The sequence below is a fragment of the Arachis ipaensis genome, chromosome B8 (genome assembly GCF_059453495.1).
Source record: "Arachis ipaensis isolate K30076 ecotype BB chromosome B8, ASM5945349v1, whole genome shotgun sequence".
In the NCBI taxonomy this organism is placed as follows: Eukaryota; Viridiplantae; Streptophyta; class Magnoliopsida; order Fabales; family Fabaceae; genus Arachis; species Arachis ipaensis.
The window spans coordinates 118,599,799-118,620,194 of NC_142443.1; the positions used below are offsets into that span (position 1 = coordinate 118,599,799).

A 20,396-nucleotide genomic window follows, 5' to 3' on the forward strand; every position below is an offset into this window, starting at 1 on the left:
GAAGATATCAAAAGATTTGTTTGATTCCATTCCAATATCTTCTAGTTGGAGAGGAACTATACCTTGCTAGTAAATTCACAGCAAATGATATATCGGGTCGTGTATTATTAGCAAGATACATTAGTGCCCCAATGGCACTGAGATATGGTACTTCAGGACCAAGGATATCTTCATTTTCTTCTTTAGGACGGAATTGATCCTTTTCTACATCCACAGATCTTACGATCATTGGGGTATTTAATGGATGTGACTACTCCATATAAAATCTCTTCGCGATCTTTTCTGTGTATGTTGTTTGATGAATAAAGATTCTATTTTTTGTATGCTCGATCTGCAGGCCAAGACAAAATTTAGTCTTTTTAAGATCTTTCATCTCAAACTCTTCTTTTAGAGCTTTTATAATTGTTGGAGTCTCTTCAGGGGTTTCAATGATATTTAAATCTTCAACGTACACAGCAATTATAATGAATCCAGATGCAGATTTTTTTATGAAAACACATGGGTAGATATCATCATTTTTAAATTCGCTTTTTGGCCATATACTCAGTAAGACGATTATACCACATTAGCCCATATTGCTTTAGACCATATAAAGATCTTTGCAATCTGACTGAGTATAACCCCTGCGAATTTTCTTTGGATGGTTTAGATATCTTTAGTCCTTTAAGATCTTTCATATAGATATCATAATCTAATGATCCATCTAATAGGCTGTTACCACATCCATTAGATGAATATGTAGTTTATGGTATGCGGATAAACTGACCAAACAACGCAATGTTATTGGTGCGTGAAAAGAGATTTTGCATAGCTTAACCAACAAGTGCACCGGGTCATCCAAGTAATACCTCAGGTGAGTGAGGGTCGATCCCACGAGGATTGTTGGACTGAGCAAGCAGTGGTTGTCAGGTTGGTTTAGTTAGGCGAATCAAAAATGGTTTTGAAGGTTTCAACTCACATGAAACAGTAAATAAGGAAGTAAGGAAAGCAAATAAAAGGTTTGGTATAAAAACAGTGAGGGAAAACAGTTAACGCTTCAGAGATGTTTACTTTTCCAGATTAAAAGTTCTTACCAACTATTTTAACAATGAATGATTCATTCCATAGCAAACTGTAAATGTCTAAACCCTAATCACTTAGTGATTTAGCCTTCTCTAACCTTCATTAACTGCCACTCTCGTGGTCACTTAATTCTAATTAGAGGGTTAAGTTCAAAAACTAGTTTATGGCCACAAAAATCCTAATTATCCAAAGCTAACAAGATTATATGTCACATATCCCAATTAGTTCATGTAATTAGCAATTTAGGAGGCATTTGTTTTCAAGCTGTTGTTCAAGCGAGATAACTCTCTCGAGAATCACAAGAACTCAAGTAGAATAAGGGTCATACTCTCGTTCCACCCAAATTCATAAGATTAAGAACAAAAACAATCCTTGAAATTGAATCAAAACATTAATTAAAATAGAAGAATAATAATCTTAATCCATAAAAATAAACAGAGCTCCTAACCTTAACCAATGAGGTCTAGTTGCTCAAGACTTATAGAGAAAAACTCGGGTTCTGAAAACTGCGAAAGTGCGAAGATCAGGGATCCCCCTAAAAGGTGGATCTTATTCCTTAAACACTAACCTAATTTGATAATTCTTTAAGCTCGGTGCAGAATACATGAGACATCTTTTTAAAATAAACATAAAAAAAGATGACATTATAGATTCTGGAATGATAGGAAAAAGGGTACAAGATGCTCACGCATCACAACATTAAACTTAAACTGTTGCTTATCCCCAAGCAACCAAAAACAATATAGGACCATGAAGAGAAAATGCTTAAGACTTATGGTGTCAATTAAGCTCAGGTCTAGTTACTGAATGGGGCTAATGACACTCTAATTCTGAATAGCTTCGGCATCAGAAAGCAAGAAAATCCTACTAGTGATCATACAAACTTAAAATAGAAAATAGAAAATAGAATGAAATAGTGAAAAATAGAAATAAGACAAAGGAAGGGAGAATGAAACTCAACCACCTCAGTGATGGTGGCTGCTGCTCCTTCCAAGGAATCCTCTAGAGCGCTTAAGCTCCTCTATATCACGCCCCTGCCTCCTCTTCTTTTCCATCATCTGGTGGAGGAGTGTAGTGTGATCCCGATGCTCTAGCCTCAACTGATCAACTGAAGATGTCAACTCCCCTATAGATGTGGTCAACTGATCCCAGTAGTCATGGGGAGAGAAGTAAACTCCCTAAGGCATCTCCGAAAGATCCTGTGGAGGCGGTGGAATTAGCTCCTGTTGTGGTCCCTGCCCAAGCTCTCTAGCGTGCTTCATACCCTTCCTAGTAATCGGCCTCTCAACGTCGATCGGGGTATCTCCATCAATGTGAGCTCCAGCTACTGCACATAGACAGTAGATGAGATGAGGGAAAGCTAGTCTCGCAGTGGTGGAGGACTTGTCAGCTATCTTGTAGAACTCCTGAGGGATCACCTTGTGCACCTCCACCTCGTTGCTAAGCATAATACAGTGAATCGTCACTGCTCGCTCGATTGAAACCTCAGAACAATTACTCGTAGGAAGGATGGAGCGTTGGATGATCTCCAACCATCCTCGAGCAACTGGCTTAAGGTCATGCCTTCTCAGCTGGTATGGCTGACCTCTAGAATCCCTCCTCCACTGAGCTTCGGGGAGGCAAATGTCAGCAAGAACTTGATCCAACCTCTAGTTAGTATTGACCCTACAAGTGTATGAATGAGGGTCCTCTCTAAAAATAATCCTCATGATGTCTTAAAGGAGAACCGAGTGAAGTCCCATGGGTCGGAGGTAGGCGCCTTCTCTTTCTTCTTTCTTGAGGAGGATTCTCTGGTCTTAGGTGCCATGGAGATAGTAAAAAAATTGAAGAAAAGCGGAGCGCCCAACACCAAACTTAAAAGTGTTGTTCGTCCCCGAGAAAAGTAAGAAAAAAAGGAAAATAAGCAAAGGAAAAAAAATAGAAGAAAGAGATAGAGGAGAATGGAGAAGGGGCTTCGGCCTTGGGTAAGAAAGAGGGGGTAAAGAAAGAAAAGGGAGTGTGTGTGTGTGTGTGTGTGTGTGTATGGTGAAAGGTAAGTAAGAAGGAGAGAGTAATGTGAGGTGTGGTAAAAGTGGATGAAGAGTGGGGTATTTATAAGTGAGGAGAGGGAGTGGTTTAGTTATGGGGAAAGGGTGGGAGGGAAATTGAATTTGAATTTGGGTTGTTGGGAAGAGAGATGGATGGGATAGATGAGAGTGAATTGGATGGAGTGAGAGGTGGGTTGAGAGAATCAAAGGAAGTGATGGGTGATGAGATGGATGAATATGGATGGAAAAGTGGGTAAAGAAGAGAGAGAAAGGGAAGGTTTGAATTGGTCAAATGTGGTTAGGGTTGGGGTTCAACCAATGGCTAAAGCCATTCCTCCATCCTCGAGTTCTCTCCTCTAGGCGTTAAACACCGATTCTGGCGTTTAACGGTAGCAGGGGATCAGTAATTTTTTTTAAGTCGGACGAGCAATCCTGGCGCTAAACGCCCTCCTCGGCGTTTAGCGCCCCAAGGGGGGCTAAAATTGTGTGAAACACCCAATTTGGACGTTAAACACCCAATGATTCTGCTCCCCTATGGCGCTAAATGCCCTCCCTGGTGTTTAGCGCCCACAACTGTTTCTCTCCAGGACGTTCTGTTCTTCTGTCTGAGCTCTCCTGTCCCTATTCTAAGTACATTACATGATCACAAACGTTAGAAAAGTTAGGAAAACTATGAAAATCAATGACAAATAAAAATAACTAAAGGAAAACTTAATCGAAAAGAAGACTGAATTCAAAATAGAATTAAACTAAAAGATACTTATGGTTGGGTTGCCTCCCAATAAGCGCTTCTTTACCGTCACTAGCTTGACAGTCAGCTCCTCTAAGGAGGAGGATCATAGGGACTTAGATCTTCACCTCTCATAGTGAACTTCTTTCCTGTGCTCTCATGAATAAGCTCAACATGCTCTAGAGACAGGATCATGTTCATAGTGTGTGGTATGACTAGGCTTCTAGTGAACACCAACTTCATGCTAGGTGAGAAGTTCTCAATAGGAATCTTCTTGTTCCTCCAGCCCTTGGGTACTTTCTTCTTGGGGCCTCCTTCATCTTCGGTGGGTGGTGAATGCCCAATACCAAACTTAGATTTTATGTCAGGGGAAACTGTATGGCTTTCCACCAAGTGAGAGGGCTTAAACATTGAGCTTTGCAAGTAGGTACCTCCTTTGTTAGAAATTGATGGAGGTTTAAAAACCTTGAACAACAAATAGTCCTCATGCATCCTCAGGACTAATTCTCTTCTCTCAACATCAATCAGGGCTCTTCCAATAGCTAGTAATGGCCTTCCTAGGATGATGGAGTCATCTGTATCCTCTCCCGTGTCGAGTATCACAAAGTCCGCAGGGAGGTAGAGGCCTTCAACTTTTACTAGGACATTATCCACCAATTCATACGCCTGCTTCCGAGATTTGTCAGCCATCTTCAATGCTATCCTTGTAGGTTGTGCCTCTTGGATTCCCAGCTTCTTCATCACAGACAGAGGCATCAGATTTATGCTCGAACCAAGGTCACACAATGCCTTCTCAAATGTGATCGTCCCTATGGTACAGGGTATTAGGAAGCTTCCAGGTTCTGGCATCTTCTTGGGTAGCCTCCTCTGAACCACTGCACTGTACTTCTTAGTCAACACCACAGTTTCATCTCCCTTCAAGGCCTTCTTCTCAGAGAGTGCGCTTTTCAAATAGGTCGTATAGGGAGGCATCTTCTCCAACACCTCAACAAAAGAAATATTGATGTGCAACTTTTTAAAGATTTCCACGAATTGAGTCATCTGCTCATCCTTGGTCTCCTCTTGAAGCTTCTGAGAGTGTGGTGCTTCAGGCTCCTATGCCACTAATAGGGCATGTAACAATGTACCTCCAGTCTTTTCTTGAGCCTTTTCTTCCTTCAATTCCTCAGCAGCATGCATCTCTCTAGGCTCGGCCACCTTGCCCATGGTGAGGGCCTTACACTCTTCTCTTGGATTTACCTTTGTGTTATTGGAAAGAGTGTTAGGAGGTCTCTCAGGTATCCTCTTGGTCCCCACTTGTACTTTCAAGTTCCGAATTAAAGCTCTTGTCTCTTGTATAAAGCTGTGAGTGGTCTTGGAAAGTTTAGAGACTATTATGGCTAAGTCAGAGGTGTCTTGGCTCTAAGAGGGTTCTTGCTGCTACTTAGAGGGCTGAAACTGCCGGTTGTTAAACCTATTCTAATTTGTTCCACCCTGGTTTTTGTTGGAGCTCTGTTGGGGCTTCTGTAGCTGCTCTCTCCACCCAAAGTTAGGATTCTTCCTCCACCCCTGATTGAATGTATTAGCATAGGGATCATTATTGAGATTTCTGAAAGAATTTCCCACATAATTTACTTGCTCAGTGGTGGGTTGAGCATAGCCACTTGCGTCCTCTTGGTTGTAGCTCCCAGTCATGTCATAGAATGCATCTTGAGTATAGACAATTGAGACTTGCATCCTGGTCAAGTGCTGAGATATCATACTAATCTGCTAGGACATGAGCTTGTTTTGAGCCAAAATGGCATCTAGTGTGTCCACCTCCAAGACTCCTTTCTTCTGAGTAGTCCTAGTTTTCATAGAGTTCCTCTCAGAAGTGTATAGATACTAGTTGTTGGCAACCATCTCAATAAGCTCATTAGCCTCTTCAGGCGTCTTCTTCATATGCAGGAAACCACCTGCAGAGTTATCCAGTGACATCTTGGCCATCTCAGAGAGGCCATCATAAAAGATCTGCAACCTAGTCCATTCCGAGAACATTTCAGAAGGACACTTCCTGATCATCAGCTTAATCTCTCCAAGGCCTCATAGAGGGACTCTCCATCTTTCTGTCTGAAGGTCTGGACATCCACCCTAAGCTTAGTCAGCTTCTGAGGTAAAAAAAAAATTTGGTCAGAAATTCAGTGACCACCTTGTCCCACGTGTCTAGGCCCTCATTGGGTTGAGAATCAAGCCACTGCTTTGTTCTGTCCCTCAGAACAAATGGGAAAAGCATGAGCTTGTAGACCTCAGGATTCACTCCATTTGTCTTTATAGTGTCACAAATTTGCAAGAATTTAAAGATGAATAAGTTTGGGTCTTCCTGTGGGAGTCCATGAAACTGGCAGTTTTGTTGTACCAGAGTGATCAACTATGCTTCAACTCAAAATCATTAGCACCAATGGCGGGCACTAAAATACTGTGCCCATAGAAGTCAGGAGTGGGTGCAGTGTATGAGCTGAGCGTCCTTCTTGCTTGCTCATTAGCATTCGGGTTTCCTCCATTAGGGTCCATGGTGAGCTCTTCGGCTTCCTTCTCAAAAGTTTCCTTGAGATTCTCTTTGGCTTTGTAGGCTTTAGCTTGTTGCAAACGCCATCTCAAGGTCCTCTCAGGCTCAGAGTCAAACTCAAGAAGGGGTTCTTTGTCCCTGTTCCAGCTCATAAACAAACAAGAGACAAAGAAAAAGTGGGAGTCTCTATGTCAAAGTATGAAGGGCTCCCAGTGAGATATCCTAAAAAATAAGAAATAAAATAAATTAAAGTAAACAACTAAACTAAAATTTCGAAAAAAGGAATGAGAAATTAACCTAAAAATTTTCGAAAACTAAAAAGAGAAAAATACTAAAGTTTTTGAAAATAAAAAAAATGTTAAAGGGACACCAAACTTAAAATCAGAAATTCAAGGAAAATAAAAAAAACAATAATCAAAAATTAAAAGAAAAATAAAGGTAAAAATTGAAAATTAAAAGAAAAAGTAAATAAAAAAAACTAATAAAAATACCTAATCTAAGCAACTAGACAACTGGTAGTTGTCAATCACAAACAATCCCCGGCAACGGCGCCAAAAGCTTGATGCGCGAAAAGAGATTTCGCACAGCTTAACCGGTAAGTGCACCGGGTCATCCAAGTAATACCTCAGGTGAGTGAGGGTCGATCCCACGAGGATTGTCGAACTGAGCAAGCAGTGGTTGTCAAGTTGGTTTAGTTAGGCGAATCAAAAAGGGTTTTGAAGGTGGCAACTGGCATGAAATAGTAAATAAGGAAGTAAAGAAAGAAAATAAAAGGTTTGGTGTAAAAACAGTGAGAGAAAACAGTTAACGCTTCGGAGATGTTTACTTTTTCAGATTAAAAGTTCTTACCAACTATTTTAACAATGCATGATTCATTCCATGGCAATCTGTAAATGTCTAAACCCTAATCTCTTAGTGATTTAGCCTCCTCTAACCTTCATTAACCGCCATTCTCGTGGTCACTTAATTCCGATTAGAGGGTTAAGGTCAAAAACTAGTTTATGGCCACAAAAATCCTAATTATCCAAAGCTAATAGAATTATATGTCACATATCCCAATTAGTTCATGTAATTAGCAATTTAGGAGAAATTTGTTTTCAAGCTGTTGTTCAAGCGAGATAACTCTGTCGAGAATCATAAAAACTCAAGTAGAATAAGGGTCATACTGTCGTTCCACTCAAATTCATAAGATTAAGAACAAAAACAATCCTTGAAATTGAATCAAAACATTAATTAAAATAGAAGAATAATAATCTTAATCCATAGAAATAAACAGAGCTCCTAACCTTAACCAATGAGGTTTAGGTGCTCATGACTTACACAGAAAAACTAGGGTTCTGAAAACTGCGGAAAGGCGAAGATCAGGGATCCCCTAAAGGGTGGATCTTATTCCTTAAATACTAACCTAATTTGATATGGAAATAAAATAAAATAATAAATTCTCAGACTAAAAGATATTGTTTGTAAATAAAAATTACAAAAAGAAAATAAAATATAACTAATAAATACTAAATCCACTTGGAAGGCCCAAAGAGGGGAAATTCGGACTGCACTGCTGGCGTTAAACGCCATTTTGGGCGTTTAACGCCCCATAAGGAGTAGTGCGCTTCTGGCCTTAAGTCCCTTGCTGGCACTAAACGCCAGCCCAAGGGGGTGCTGCCAGCTTTTTTGCTTTTCAGCTCCAAACTCTGTCAAATTGCTCTGAATTTCACCTGAAATCATAGAAACACTAAAACAACTCAAAGTAACATCCAAAGGGGATTTTTGCATTAAAATCAAGCAAAACTAAATAAAATTTAACTAAAAATAACTAAAAAATGATAGGAAAAATGGTACAAGATGCTCACGCATTAGTTATTGCATCTACTACAGGGGAATATGGTTCTTCATAATCTATACCGGGACTTTGTGAAAAACCTTTCACCACAAGTCAAGTTTTGTAGCATACAACTTCATATTTCTCATTTGTTTTCTCACAAATACCCATATGTATCCAACAGGTTTTACATCTTCTGGTGTACGGACTACAGGTCTAAAGACTTCACGTTTTGCAAGTGAGTCTAACTCAGCCTTCATAGCTTCTTCACATTTCAACCAATCATTCCTTTGTCGATATTCTTCTACTTTTCTTGGCTCAAGATCCTTACTTTCATAGATGATGTGTAATGCCACATTATACGCAAATATTTCATTGACAATTATTTTATTTCGGTTCAATTTTTCTTCTGTAAAGACAAAATTTATTGAGATCTCACAATTTTCATAATTTTTAGTATTTTCAGGTACCTGAACGCCTTCTGGCGTTAAAACTATATCAAAATTTTGGACAACTGCAGGTGTCTTTACTATGTCTTTATCCTTTTCAACAGGAATAGTATTTACCTTTTTTCTTTTTTGAGGATTATTGTCTTTGGAACCGACAGGCCTACCACACTTCTGACGTGAATTTGTTTTGGTGGCCATTTGTCTGACTGGGATGTCAATTGGATTGGACCATTGGTATATAGGATTTAATAATCCTTTTCATATAAGAAAATGCATCAGGCAATTTATTTTCTATTCTTTGCAAATGTATAATCTTTTGAACTTCTAGTTCATATTGTTCTGATCGAAGATCTAAATGCATCAAGGATTATGCATTCCACTAAGTTCTTTTTCAAGAAGCTTTTTCTCTCCCCCTAATGTTAGAAATTTTGATTTATCAAAATTACAATCTGCAAATTGAGCTTTAAACGCATCTCCTGTTTGTATCTCAAGATACCTCACTATAGAGGGAGAATCATATCCTACATAAATTCTCAATTTTCTTTGGAGTCCCATTTTGGTGCGAGAAGGTTGGACAATTGGGACATATATCGCACACCCAAGTATCTTTAAATGGGAAACATTTGGTTGCTGGCCAAAAGCTAATTGCAGAGGAGAGAATTGATGGTAACTTGTTGGCCTCAATTGAATAAGTGCTGCAGCATGTAAAATGGCATGCCCCAAACAGAGGTTGGAAGATTTGTTCTCATAAGTAAGGGTCTAGCAATTAATTGGAGGCATTTAATAAGTGATACTACTAACCTTTTGTGTATGAACATGAGCTATTGGATGTTCAACGCTTATTCCGTTAGCCATACAATAAGCATCAAAGGCTTGAGAAGTGAATTCACCAGCATTATCATGACAAATTGCTTTGATTGGATTTTCTGAAAATTATGCTTTTAATCGAATAATTTGAGCAAGTAATCTCGCAAACGTCAGGTTGCGAGAAGACAATAAACACACATGTGACCATCTTGAAGATGCGTTTATTAGGATCATAAAATATCTAAAAGATCCACATAGTGGATGAATAAGTCCACATATATCGCCTTGAATCCTTTCTAAGAATTTAGGAGACTCAAGTCCAATCTTTATTGGTGATGGCCTTAAAATTAACTTTTCCTGAGAACATGGAGCACAACAAAATTCACCGGATTTAAGAATCTTCTAGTTCTTTAGTGAATGTCCATGGGAATTTTCAATAATTCTCCACATCGTTGTTGTTCCAGGATGACTCAATCGATCATGCAAAATTATAAATTCATTTGGGCTAGTAAACTTCTGATTTACAATGGCATATGATTCAATTACACTAATTTTAGTATAATATAACCCAGAAGAAAGTGATGACAACTTTTCTAATATAACTTTTTTATTTGAATCATGAGTTATGAGACATAAGTACTCCTGATTTCTCTCATTCATTATTTCAATATGATATCAATTTCGGCAAATATCTTTAAAACTCAACAAGTTCCTTAGAGACTTGGTAGACAATAGTACATTATTTATTATGAATTTTGTTCCTTTGAAAAATAAAATTATAGCTCTTATAGAGCCTTCTATCATATTGCCTGAGCCATAATAGTATTAACATATTCTTTTTTTGGTACAAGATGAGTAAAATATATATTACTTTTGAGAATGGTATGTGAACTTGCACTATCCGCAAGGCAAACATCTTCATTATATATCCTTGCCATTTTCTTCCAAGACAAATAATAATAATAAATGAGTAGCAGTATATATGCACAGTGAAATTGTATTCCTAATTAAAATTGTTTTTTTAAGAAGTACTATACATAGTATCATATACTAAAAATTTTATTATTATTATTATTTTAGAACTTGACACATTTATTAATTTTAAAATTCATAAACATAAATATTTTATGAAACATTATTTATATATATCATACTTAAAATTCAAATACATAGGGAATAAAACTTAACAAAAAATTTTTTACATTATTTATTTATATGAGTACTTTAACAAATTCACATATTAAACTTTTTCATCATTGATCAAACGGTCAATATTTCTTTCAAGATCCTAAAAAAATCAGATACTTCATAATGAATGATGTAATTTTTAGTAACATCCTTTGAAATAAAATTCGTCTCCTTTCCTTTGTTATCCTTTTTCAAGGATACTTGATAAAGATCAACTAGGTGCCTCGAGATACAACAGGTACGCGACCAATGGGTCATTTCCACCACAACGGAAACATTTATTCTTTGTTGATTTATTTTGCCCATTATTTCTTTTTTTATCCCGCTTCTCGTGAGATCCTTGCTTGTGAACATAATTTTTTTCTTCCATAAATTTTCTTGTTACCAAAACTTTGCCATTTACCTCTTTTGAGGTTATGATTTACCGCATTTGCTTTAGAAAATAGGGCAGCACCATCTGGGCGCGCTTCATAAATTTTTTTAAAGCAATCCATTGTTACGTTCAACAACAAGAAGGCAAGAAATTAACTCAGAATATTTTTTAAATTCTTTTTCTCAATACTGCTACTGCAGGAGCACATTCGAGGTATGGAAGATCGAGAAAGTTTTCTCTAACATGTCATTATCAGTTTTCTTTTTCCCACATAATTTCATTCGTGAGGTAATTCGAAACATTGTTGAATTATATTCATTTATGGATTTAAAATCCTGTAGACACAAGTGTGTCCACTCATATCGACTTGAGAAAGTATCACTGTCTTTTGATGATTATATCTTTCTTCAAAGTTCTTCCACAAATCTGCAGGATCTTTTAGTGTGAGATATTCATTTTTTAATCTTTCATCAAGATGACGACGAAGGAAGATCATGACTTTGACTTTATCATTCTGGGATATATTATTTTCAGCATTAATGGTATCTCCAAGATCTATTGAATCAAGATAAATTTCGGCATCTAATATCCATGATAAGTAATTGTTTCCAGATATATCAAGAGCATTAAATTTAAGATGAGAGAGTTTTGACATAATAAAAATTTATTACCTGAGTCTTTCTAAATTTTGATCAGAGCCTCGTGTTGATAACGTATTGTAAAATAAATAAATAAGAGAGAGGTAATAAAATAAAAATAAAAAAATATAAATAAAACACTCTAATATTAGTATTCACTAATATTATTATCCCACTTTAATAAAAATAATTCATATATTAATATTGTATATGTTGCAGCATAAGTATATGAAGAGAGAAAAAAAAAGAATTGTTTTATATTCGTATTGTTGTGTTTATTGTCAGAGACTTAAGCGTAAGCCGCTTAAGCCTCTATTTATACACACATTAAGCTTTAATTTTTCAAACTTTATTAAAAAAAAGGTAGAAACTCAGGTGCAGTCGACTTCACGTGAAGTTGATAGTTGAGAGTCGTTAGATGAAAATTTAGTCAAATTAGTCAAACCATCTAACGGCTCTCAACTATCAACTTCACGTGAAATCGACTGCACCTGAGTTTTCACCTAAAAAAAAATTTAAACCTTCTTTCATCGAAAAACTGAGTCACCCAAATATTAATGGACATTCAACTCATTCCTCGTCCTTATCACAATAGGAGAGACATACAAACACAATATATATTTTATATCTCTCCCACTATATATAAAAACAATGATCTATAGAAATGGTCAATATCTACATTTAAAAAAAAAATCATCAATCAATTAAAGGTAAGAAATAGGTAAGCTATAATTTTGAAAATTGAACGAAACCAGCAGATTCAACTGGTTGAACCAAGAAACGTAGGTCAAGTTGGTTTCGTTCTTAAACAAAACAATTCGTTCCAAAATAGGTGGCAAACCAAAAAATAGGTAAAAAATTCATGAGTTGAACTAAGTCGTAAATCAACTGGTTTTCCAATTAATTCAAATTAAAAAAAAAAATCCAGCTAAGTATGAACTGAACCTAATACTCTTCCTCATCTTTAGCTGCTTCTCCCATTGAGTTTGCCTTGTCATCTCCTCCTACATTCCACCTTCTAACTGTCATCTTTGGACACATTTCTGATCCCTCTCTTGCCCATTTATTGTGGTTTTTTTTAAGTTATTGTTGTGTGTGTTTAGACTTTAGACTTTTAATAGTTAATTAGTTATTGAAGTTACCTATGGTTGGATTTAGCTGCTGCTTGTTGTAAATTCACTAAAATTATAATAGTTAACGTTGTGATGATTAATTGAATTAATTGTTAATTGGGTTGATAGTTTACTTAATTTTATTGTTGTACAACTTATTTGTATACTTACATGGGATTATGTGACTTTAGCTGGTCCATACTTCTAATTATTTGTGTATTTTTGAAATTTACATTAGAATATATTTATGCTTTTGTGTGTTTAGTTATAATTTTATATATTACTATAATTTAGTTGGTCTATAATTACATACAATCCCCTTTCATTATATCCCAAGTTTGATTTCACAGGAACCGTTTAGCAATGAAATAAATAACACTTCATTATTTGAAAAAAAGTACTGAGTTGTAAATGTTATATAGCACTTCCAAACGAGACCATAAATCATGAAAAAGAGAACTGTCAGGTAGATAGTAGAACTTAGAAGCAACTTATGAGACGTCAAGATAATCCCCATCAAATATAAACTTACAAGCATTTGTAGAATAGCTTACTTAACGTAAGAATTACAAGCCAAAACTCGACGGGCAATTTGTGCCAAGACCAAGCAAAATCCTCAAGCCAAAACACCTTCAAATAACATGATATTATAAATATACAAAATGTCAAACCAATCTGAATACCAGTTATAGACACCCGCAATAGCATCACCAAACTAAAGTAAGGATCATGAAGTTACTGCCCAATGTTTTCCAAAATAAAACACCGCAAAGGCAACACTACTTCAAGAAAACAAGGTTAAAAGTATGGGCTTTTTATATAACTAATAAATTTCATCATCACTGTCTTCCTCGTCTTCTTCAATATTAGAATGCATCATCATTGAAAATAATGCTGCCTCCATTGGATCCAATGCATCATTTCTAAAATCATCCGGGCCAAAGTCATCGACACCAGAAGCCAATGCTTCAGCCAAGGAAGTCATCCGAATGAAATCCACGTCATCATCTTCCTCGGAATCAAAAGGGCAAGGACCTGGTCCAGTGACCAGCATGTCTGAGATAGCCATCATTTCATAGGGATCCATCTCATCAAACATGTCATTGTCCCTCATGATGGAATATAATTCTCCACCTGATAAATCAACATCACCCAGCATATCCAATACATCATACATATCAAGATTGTTCGGTCTTCGTCTAGGTGGTGGCCTCTTATGAATCCATGTGTATGAACCAGGTTTCACAGTGTGCTGAAAATAACAGATATTGAACACATTAAAGGAGTAATCAAAGGGAACATAGATACAAGAAAGATGAACACAACCAAACTCAAGCCTCAAAAGTCATAAATGTCATTATTTCAAATGAGGGGAATCACAAACAGAATCAACTTCAAGTAATCCTTTATTTCTGAAGACCAAATTGAACCACTGGAATGACAGTAGCAACCTACAAATCCTAACCTGGCTTGTTTCCAAAACACTGCTAATTATTTTTCCATGGCTCATCATCCATTGCTGTTCAGTTTCTATGAACGCTCAACTAATTTCAGTAACACAACAAATACATACCCCACCAAATGAAGTATCATTTTAGGTGTCCCAACATATTACAGGTACAAGTAAAATTGTAAAAATAACTATATAGCTAAAATAAAAATTTAAAAAAGGGGAGAGAGAGAACAACTTATATATAACAAAATTTGTGTATATGTCTTGATTCGGTTAAGGAAAATATACTGTAAAAGCAACCGTCATTGTCTTTATAAAATATTCGTTTTATTTTAATCCCTATAAAAAATAGGTTTTGGTTTTGGTCCTAAAAAATTTGTTACATCAGGTACAAACTAAAATGTTGACAAGGCAAGATGTGCCACATCAGCATTTAATCTGCCACGTCAATACTTAGTGAAAATTAATGGTGGAGACTAAAATAGACAACTTTTAAATTCTACTGGATCAGAACCAAGAGAAATTTTATAAGGAACAAAACCAAAAAATAGATTGGGGGGAGAACCACTCTTCTTCAATACAACATCAAACATCCCATATTACTCAATGTGTGACTTTGACCCCATAATGCCCAAGTCCCCAACAAATAACAATACACTGGCCTCAGAGAGCCAACGTCAATAGCGGTTATCGTCTATCAATATTTGGTGTTTACTTTAATTCAGCCTATTCGTAACCCTTTCCATGCCACCAACAACCAGGCTCTGATACTATTGTTAAGTGCCTAAGAAGAAAAGTGGAAAACCAAACCTTAGAAGCTAGCTATTAAGGGCGAAGAACTACTCTTTTTAAATACATCATCAAGCATCCCATATTACTCGACTTGGGACTTCGAGCACCCCATAATATCAAAGTCCCTAACAGCACCAGTTTTCGTTTTACTATTGTAAACCAAACCATACAGTTTTTAGCACTCATAGCTGAAACAAATACCAAAATGAATTTTCTTGACCTATATCATCCTCTCACCACATCATACATAATTTTCCCCATGAACGGAATCTTCTCTTAAGAATAAGATGCTATGTACTTTAAAGAAATCTAACATTCTCTGACATTTACTGTAAAAGAAGCATTGGTAAAACATTGAGTTCTGATTTAAACACAAAGGAAGAGAAATTTGAATCAGCCTGCACTCAAAGACCTAAAAACGGAGGCAAAGAAAACAAGTTTCCAAGACTAATTCAAAGAATAAATATTTCAAATAGTTGATTTCGCGAATACATGTTGATAACTAAATTTTCATCATATCCATGCACAGTTTTTGATGGCAGATGGCAGCTCATGGTGGAAGGGTAAAAAACTGCCATGAGGTTATAACTAATGGCATTGCGGCAAATGGTGGAAAAATAATATATAAAATATAAATAAAACTACTAAAAAGATAAAGAAAAGTTTATATCTAAACTACTAACTAGTGATACTTTATCAATAATAATATGAAACTATTTATCCATATTATAATAATCAATATTAAAGATTAAAACTAATATCAAGTTGACATAAATAATAATAATATTAATCTTAACTACGCAGCAGCAGAAGCAAATTGAGGGTTTAGAATAGACGATGAGAATAAAAAAATTTGACGGGTGATAATAGGGAAAAAGAAAAGGATTACAATGGAACAACAAAAACTTGGGGGTTTAGAATATAAAGAAAAAAATGATGCAGCTTAGAGAAGCACCATCGTTGTCAATGTCCCATGCCTCTGTGCCGTTGCATTCTATTACTTTGTCATTGTGGTCTTCCCCTGCAGAATAGGGTGATGCTGTTGGCAGTAATGCTGTTGCATCGCAAGACTTCATCTTCCTCCAGCAGTAGACAGGGAGAGTGAACGACATAGAGTAGAGAGAGCATGAAGAGGTAGAATACGAGAGCTAGAGAAGGCTGTCTTATAAATGTTAGGTTTAGGGTTACTAAAATGACCAAAAGACCCTCTAATTTTTTAAAAAATATATCCAAAAAAACCTGCCAAACTTGTATAATGCACCTCTGGATGCAGCTATTTACTTAAGGAGTATTGGTTAATTATAATATTTTGATTCTTTCTTTTTTAAAACAAAAAAAGATTATGGAAATTTGAACCAGCCCACAATCAAAATGTAAACACCCAAGAAAGGAAGAGGAAACAGATTTCCAGGACTAAATCAATTAGATAATGAAAACGATCATAGATAAGACAAATAGATAATTTAGTATTTTGTAATCCTGATTAGTACTCACTCCAAATATGACCATTAAATAATCAAATTCATATATTTGATGGGAACCAGCCATGGAAATGAGCCTTAGATTAGTTCTGAATTAGTTGGTATACAAATTAACGGGAAAGTGATCAAGAATTCAGATTGAATGAGTAGGGGCTTTAGATATTGTCTTCAAATTAGTTTGAAATTGATGTTACTTTCTTTTCTAATTTTCTGAACCATTACTATCATTATGACCTAATGCTTTAAGAGAGAAGATGCAACATATGCATGGCAAAATGGATGAATTTAATTGCAACAATCAGACTTAATAATAATGAGGAAGTTGTACGTATGACAAATTTTCATATAAAGAACAAGGAGAAACACACAGTGAGCAATTTACTGCTAAAAGAATAATGGCTTTATCATCACCAAGAGTCATGGTAATCAAACAATCCAAAGGGGAAATACATGAAAGAAAGCAAGAGACAAGATAAACTCGAGTACCTTGTAGAAACAACTGGTCCCAAATGGACAGTTTCCATCTCCAAAGTTAAAATGTTTACAATCAATTAACCTGAAAATAGACAATAATTAGTCAGTTAAAATGTCAACAATTCATGATCTGGGTAATATCAAATAAGTTCACAGAAATTGGATCATGTATGTTATATGCAATTCTTCTTGAATATATATATATATATATAAAGTAGCAATAAGTGATGTAACGAATATTTTCACAAAATATCACACACACGGGCACACAAAAATAATTATCAGGTGTGTAGCAGAAGGTGAGAAAAAAAATTACTTGCAGTTTGCCTTGTAGTTATCAATAATTTCCTGTTTCTCTTCCTTTGTAGAATACCAAATACCACTTGGAATGACAAAATATGATAGTTTGCGGCACACAGGGCAGGTTCTCACTGTATTAGTAGTATTATTAAAGTCCATTCCAGAGGTTGGGGCACTACTACGCCAGTTACGGATACAGGATATACAAAAAGCATGGTCGCATTCTGGAAGCAACCCAAACTTACATTCAGCCGGCTTAGGTTTCGATAGAACACGCTCAAGACAAACATTGCATTCTATTTCTTGACTATCTTTCAAACTCTGTAGGTATTTTTCCTTTTTCTCGCAAGTCCGCAAATGATTGTCTTTTACCCTTCTATCAGTGGGATGCAAGCAATATTTTCTACAGTATAAACATTGATTTCCATGAACACGAGAACATTTATCTCCTAGAGGGCAGTTTGCAGCAGCAAATGTACAAAGAAGATGCTCAGATGGTATCGCACTACTAGTACTTGATTCACTAACATCACCATTCCCTAGATAGTCCTGATGCTTATGTAGTGAACGCCTTGCATGCTTGTCAGACGGAGATATCTTTGTGGCTTTTGGAACCCAACTTGACGAAGCTCCTTGAATAGTATGAGCTGCAGCAGAATCCAAAACAACAGATTGGCATCCATTTGCTGAAGATGATGCTTGAGAAACGTTGACATGCTTATATCTGCATCGACTACCGTAAGCACAGAGTCCTTTTTGATGGAATGTGCAAATCTGCTGTCCAGAAACATCTGTATCTTTTCTCTCATGATAAAAATCACATTGCTCCCCTTTCAAACATGCTCCTCGGGCATAAAACTTGCAAATCCTAACACAATTATTAGAGTTTTTTAATTAAAAAAATATATATGAATTAACAAACAAACAAACAAGAAACCAAGAAAGCCCATAAACAACACATAGGAAAATGGTAACAAAATACAAGCACAGGACATCATCATACAAACCAAAACCCTCAGGGTTAGAAATTCTTAAGCATTTTCACTTCACATAAATCTCGTTAGCATTAAAAAATCGTAAACCTAAGTTCAAGATTCACCCTCATATGCTATATTATACTATAATAATCCGGGTCCCAGCTTAGTGAATCTTGCAAGACTTTGTTCGAATCAATTTTAAAGAATGGCAAGTACGTTACCCATCCACAATCAATTTCCATGTCGCTAGTCACGATATAATCTATCACTAACCAAACAAGAACGACTCAAAACAAAAACCCTCCTTCTTTCTCTGCCCAGTTTCTGCAGCCCCAATTATCACATCACCAACCAAATCACACAAAAAAAAATAGGTAACAAAATTTACGAAATAGAAAGAGAGAAAGCATAAATTGAAAGGCCTGTTTGGTGAATCGATGGATCATGGGATGGGATCAGAAAGACAGGAACCAAAATAGTGCAATCGAACAAACAGGTAAACTAACAACAAACAATAATAATAATTTAGGGATTGAAACTAACCTTGTGGACATGGTTATGGAGGGAGAGAGGAGTCAGGATAATATTGGAGAAATGAAATGAGAGAGAATGAGAGAGAAAAGACAACGTTCGATTTTGGATTTTGATTTTCGGGAGAGAAAGGAAAACCTAAAGACAGAAGAGAGGAGGAGGACCCATTTGAAACGGGTTCAGAGGTTTTTGTTTCGTGTTTTTGGCGGTTGGAGATGCTTTCACAAATTCTAGCTTCCTTCACTATTCTCTGCCAGTTCCGATGATAATTTATATATATTTGTACTAATTAACTAAATCATCTCCTAATTTTAATCTCTAATAAATTTAATCATTACATGAGTCCCTAACATCTGATTTTATTAGAAAAACTAGTGTATGTTTTCGGAGTTAAACTCCAAAATGGTCTCTGAGATTGGCGTCGTGCACTAAAATTGTCCCTGAAATTTTAATTACACTAATTATGTCTTTGAGATTGAAAAAAGTACACCATATTAGTTCCTAACTTATTTTTTATTAACGACATTATGACATGGCATGATGACGTGGACTGTAAGTGATACGTGTCATTTCATGATTTGGCCACGTGTACCGGTATGATGATGTGGTGCCCAGTGACACGTGACATGCTGAAGTGGATGGTTGTGCCACGTGTCACAATGTTATTTGGCAACGTGTCCGTTTGAGCCACGTGTCGCAACAGTATTCGTCCACGTGTCATCCATTATGTCATCATTGTATATGCATCAAATTAGTCCCTCACTTTGCATTAAGTGACTCATTTTAGTCCTTGAAATTGAATGTGGTGCACCAAACTAATCTCTTCACCAGTTTTTTCTCATTTTTTTCTATAAATTCAAAATTCACAATATTTTTGAATGTATTAATTTCAATTCTATTTTTTCACATGTTCTTCAAATAAAAGTGTTTTTATAAAATATTTTTTCTCTTGCGAATACTCTAACCGCCGACTTAGAGTTGACGTGAAGGCTTTTCAAGCACCTTCACTACCATCTCCAACCTCTTTCAGTACTTTTATAAAATATTTTTTTTCTTACGGATACCCCTAATAACCGCCGTCTTGGAGTTGACGTGAAGACATTTCAAACTTCTCTTATTACCATCTCCGACCTCTTTCGTCTAGACTGCAGAGGTCAAAGATGGTAGTGAGGGTGCTTGAAGTGCCTTCAATCTAACTCATTTATTTTAATTATTAATTTATTGTTAAAAATACGTATTTTTTTTATGAAAAAAATGTGTCTAATCAATCATATAATTATTTTTTATAATAACATACTTATATATTACAAAATTTACCAATGTTAAATTATTAAAAAAATTATATAATTAAAACTAAAAAGTAAAATCTTAAAAATTTTTATGAAAGCACTTGTATTTAAACGATATATGAAAAAATAGAATTGAAATTAGTGTATCCAAGATATTAAAATTTTAAATTTTAAAAAAATAAGAAAAAATTGGTGAATGGACTAGTTTGGTACACGACATTCAATTTCAAGGACTAAAATGAGTCACTTAATGCAAAGTGAGGGACTAATTTGGTGCATATACAACGATGACATAATGGACGAATACTGTTGCGACACGTGGCACAAACGAACACGTGGCCAAATAACATTGTGACACGTGGCACAACCATCC

General features: G+C 35.9%; 1 protein-coding gene across 1 annotated transcript; it reads right to left on the minus strand.

Moving 5' to 3' along the window:
• Positions 1-13,220: 13,220 nt before the first annotated feature.
• Positions 13,221-18,989, minus strand: LOC107613372 (E3 ubiquitin-protein ligase makorin). Its single transcript, XM_016315340.3, has 4 exons — positions 18,747-18,989; positions 17,243-18,094; positions 16,939-17,008; positions 13,221-13,978 (listed from the first exon to the last, which is right to left on the minus strand). Exons 1-4 carry the CDS (start codon positions 18,755-18,757, stop codon positions 13,550-13,552), a joined length of 1,362 nt encoding a protein of 453 aa, XP_016170826.1. The 5' UTR covers positions 18,758-18,989; the 3' UTR covers positions 13,221-13,549.
• Between the last annotated feature and the right edge of the window lie 1,407 nt (positions 18,990-20,396).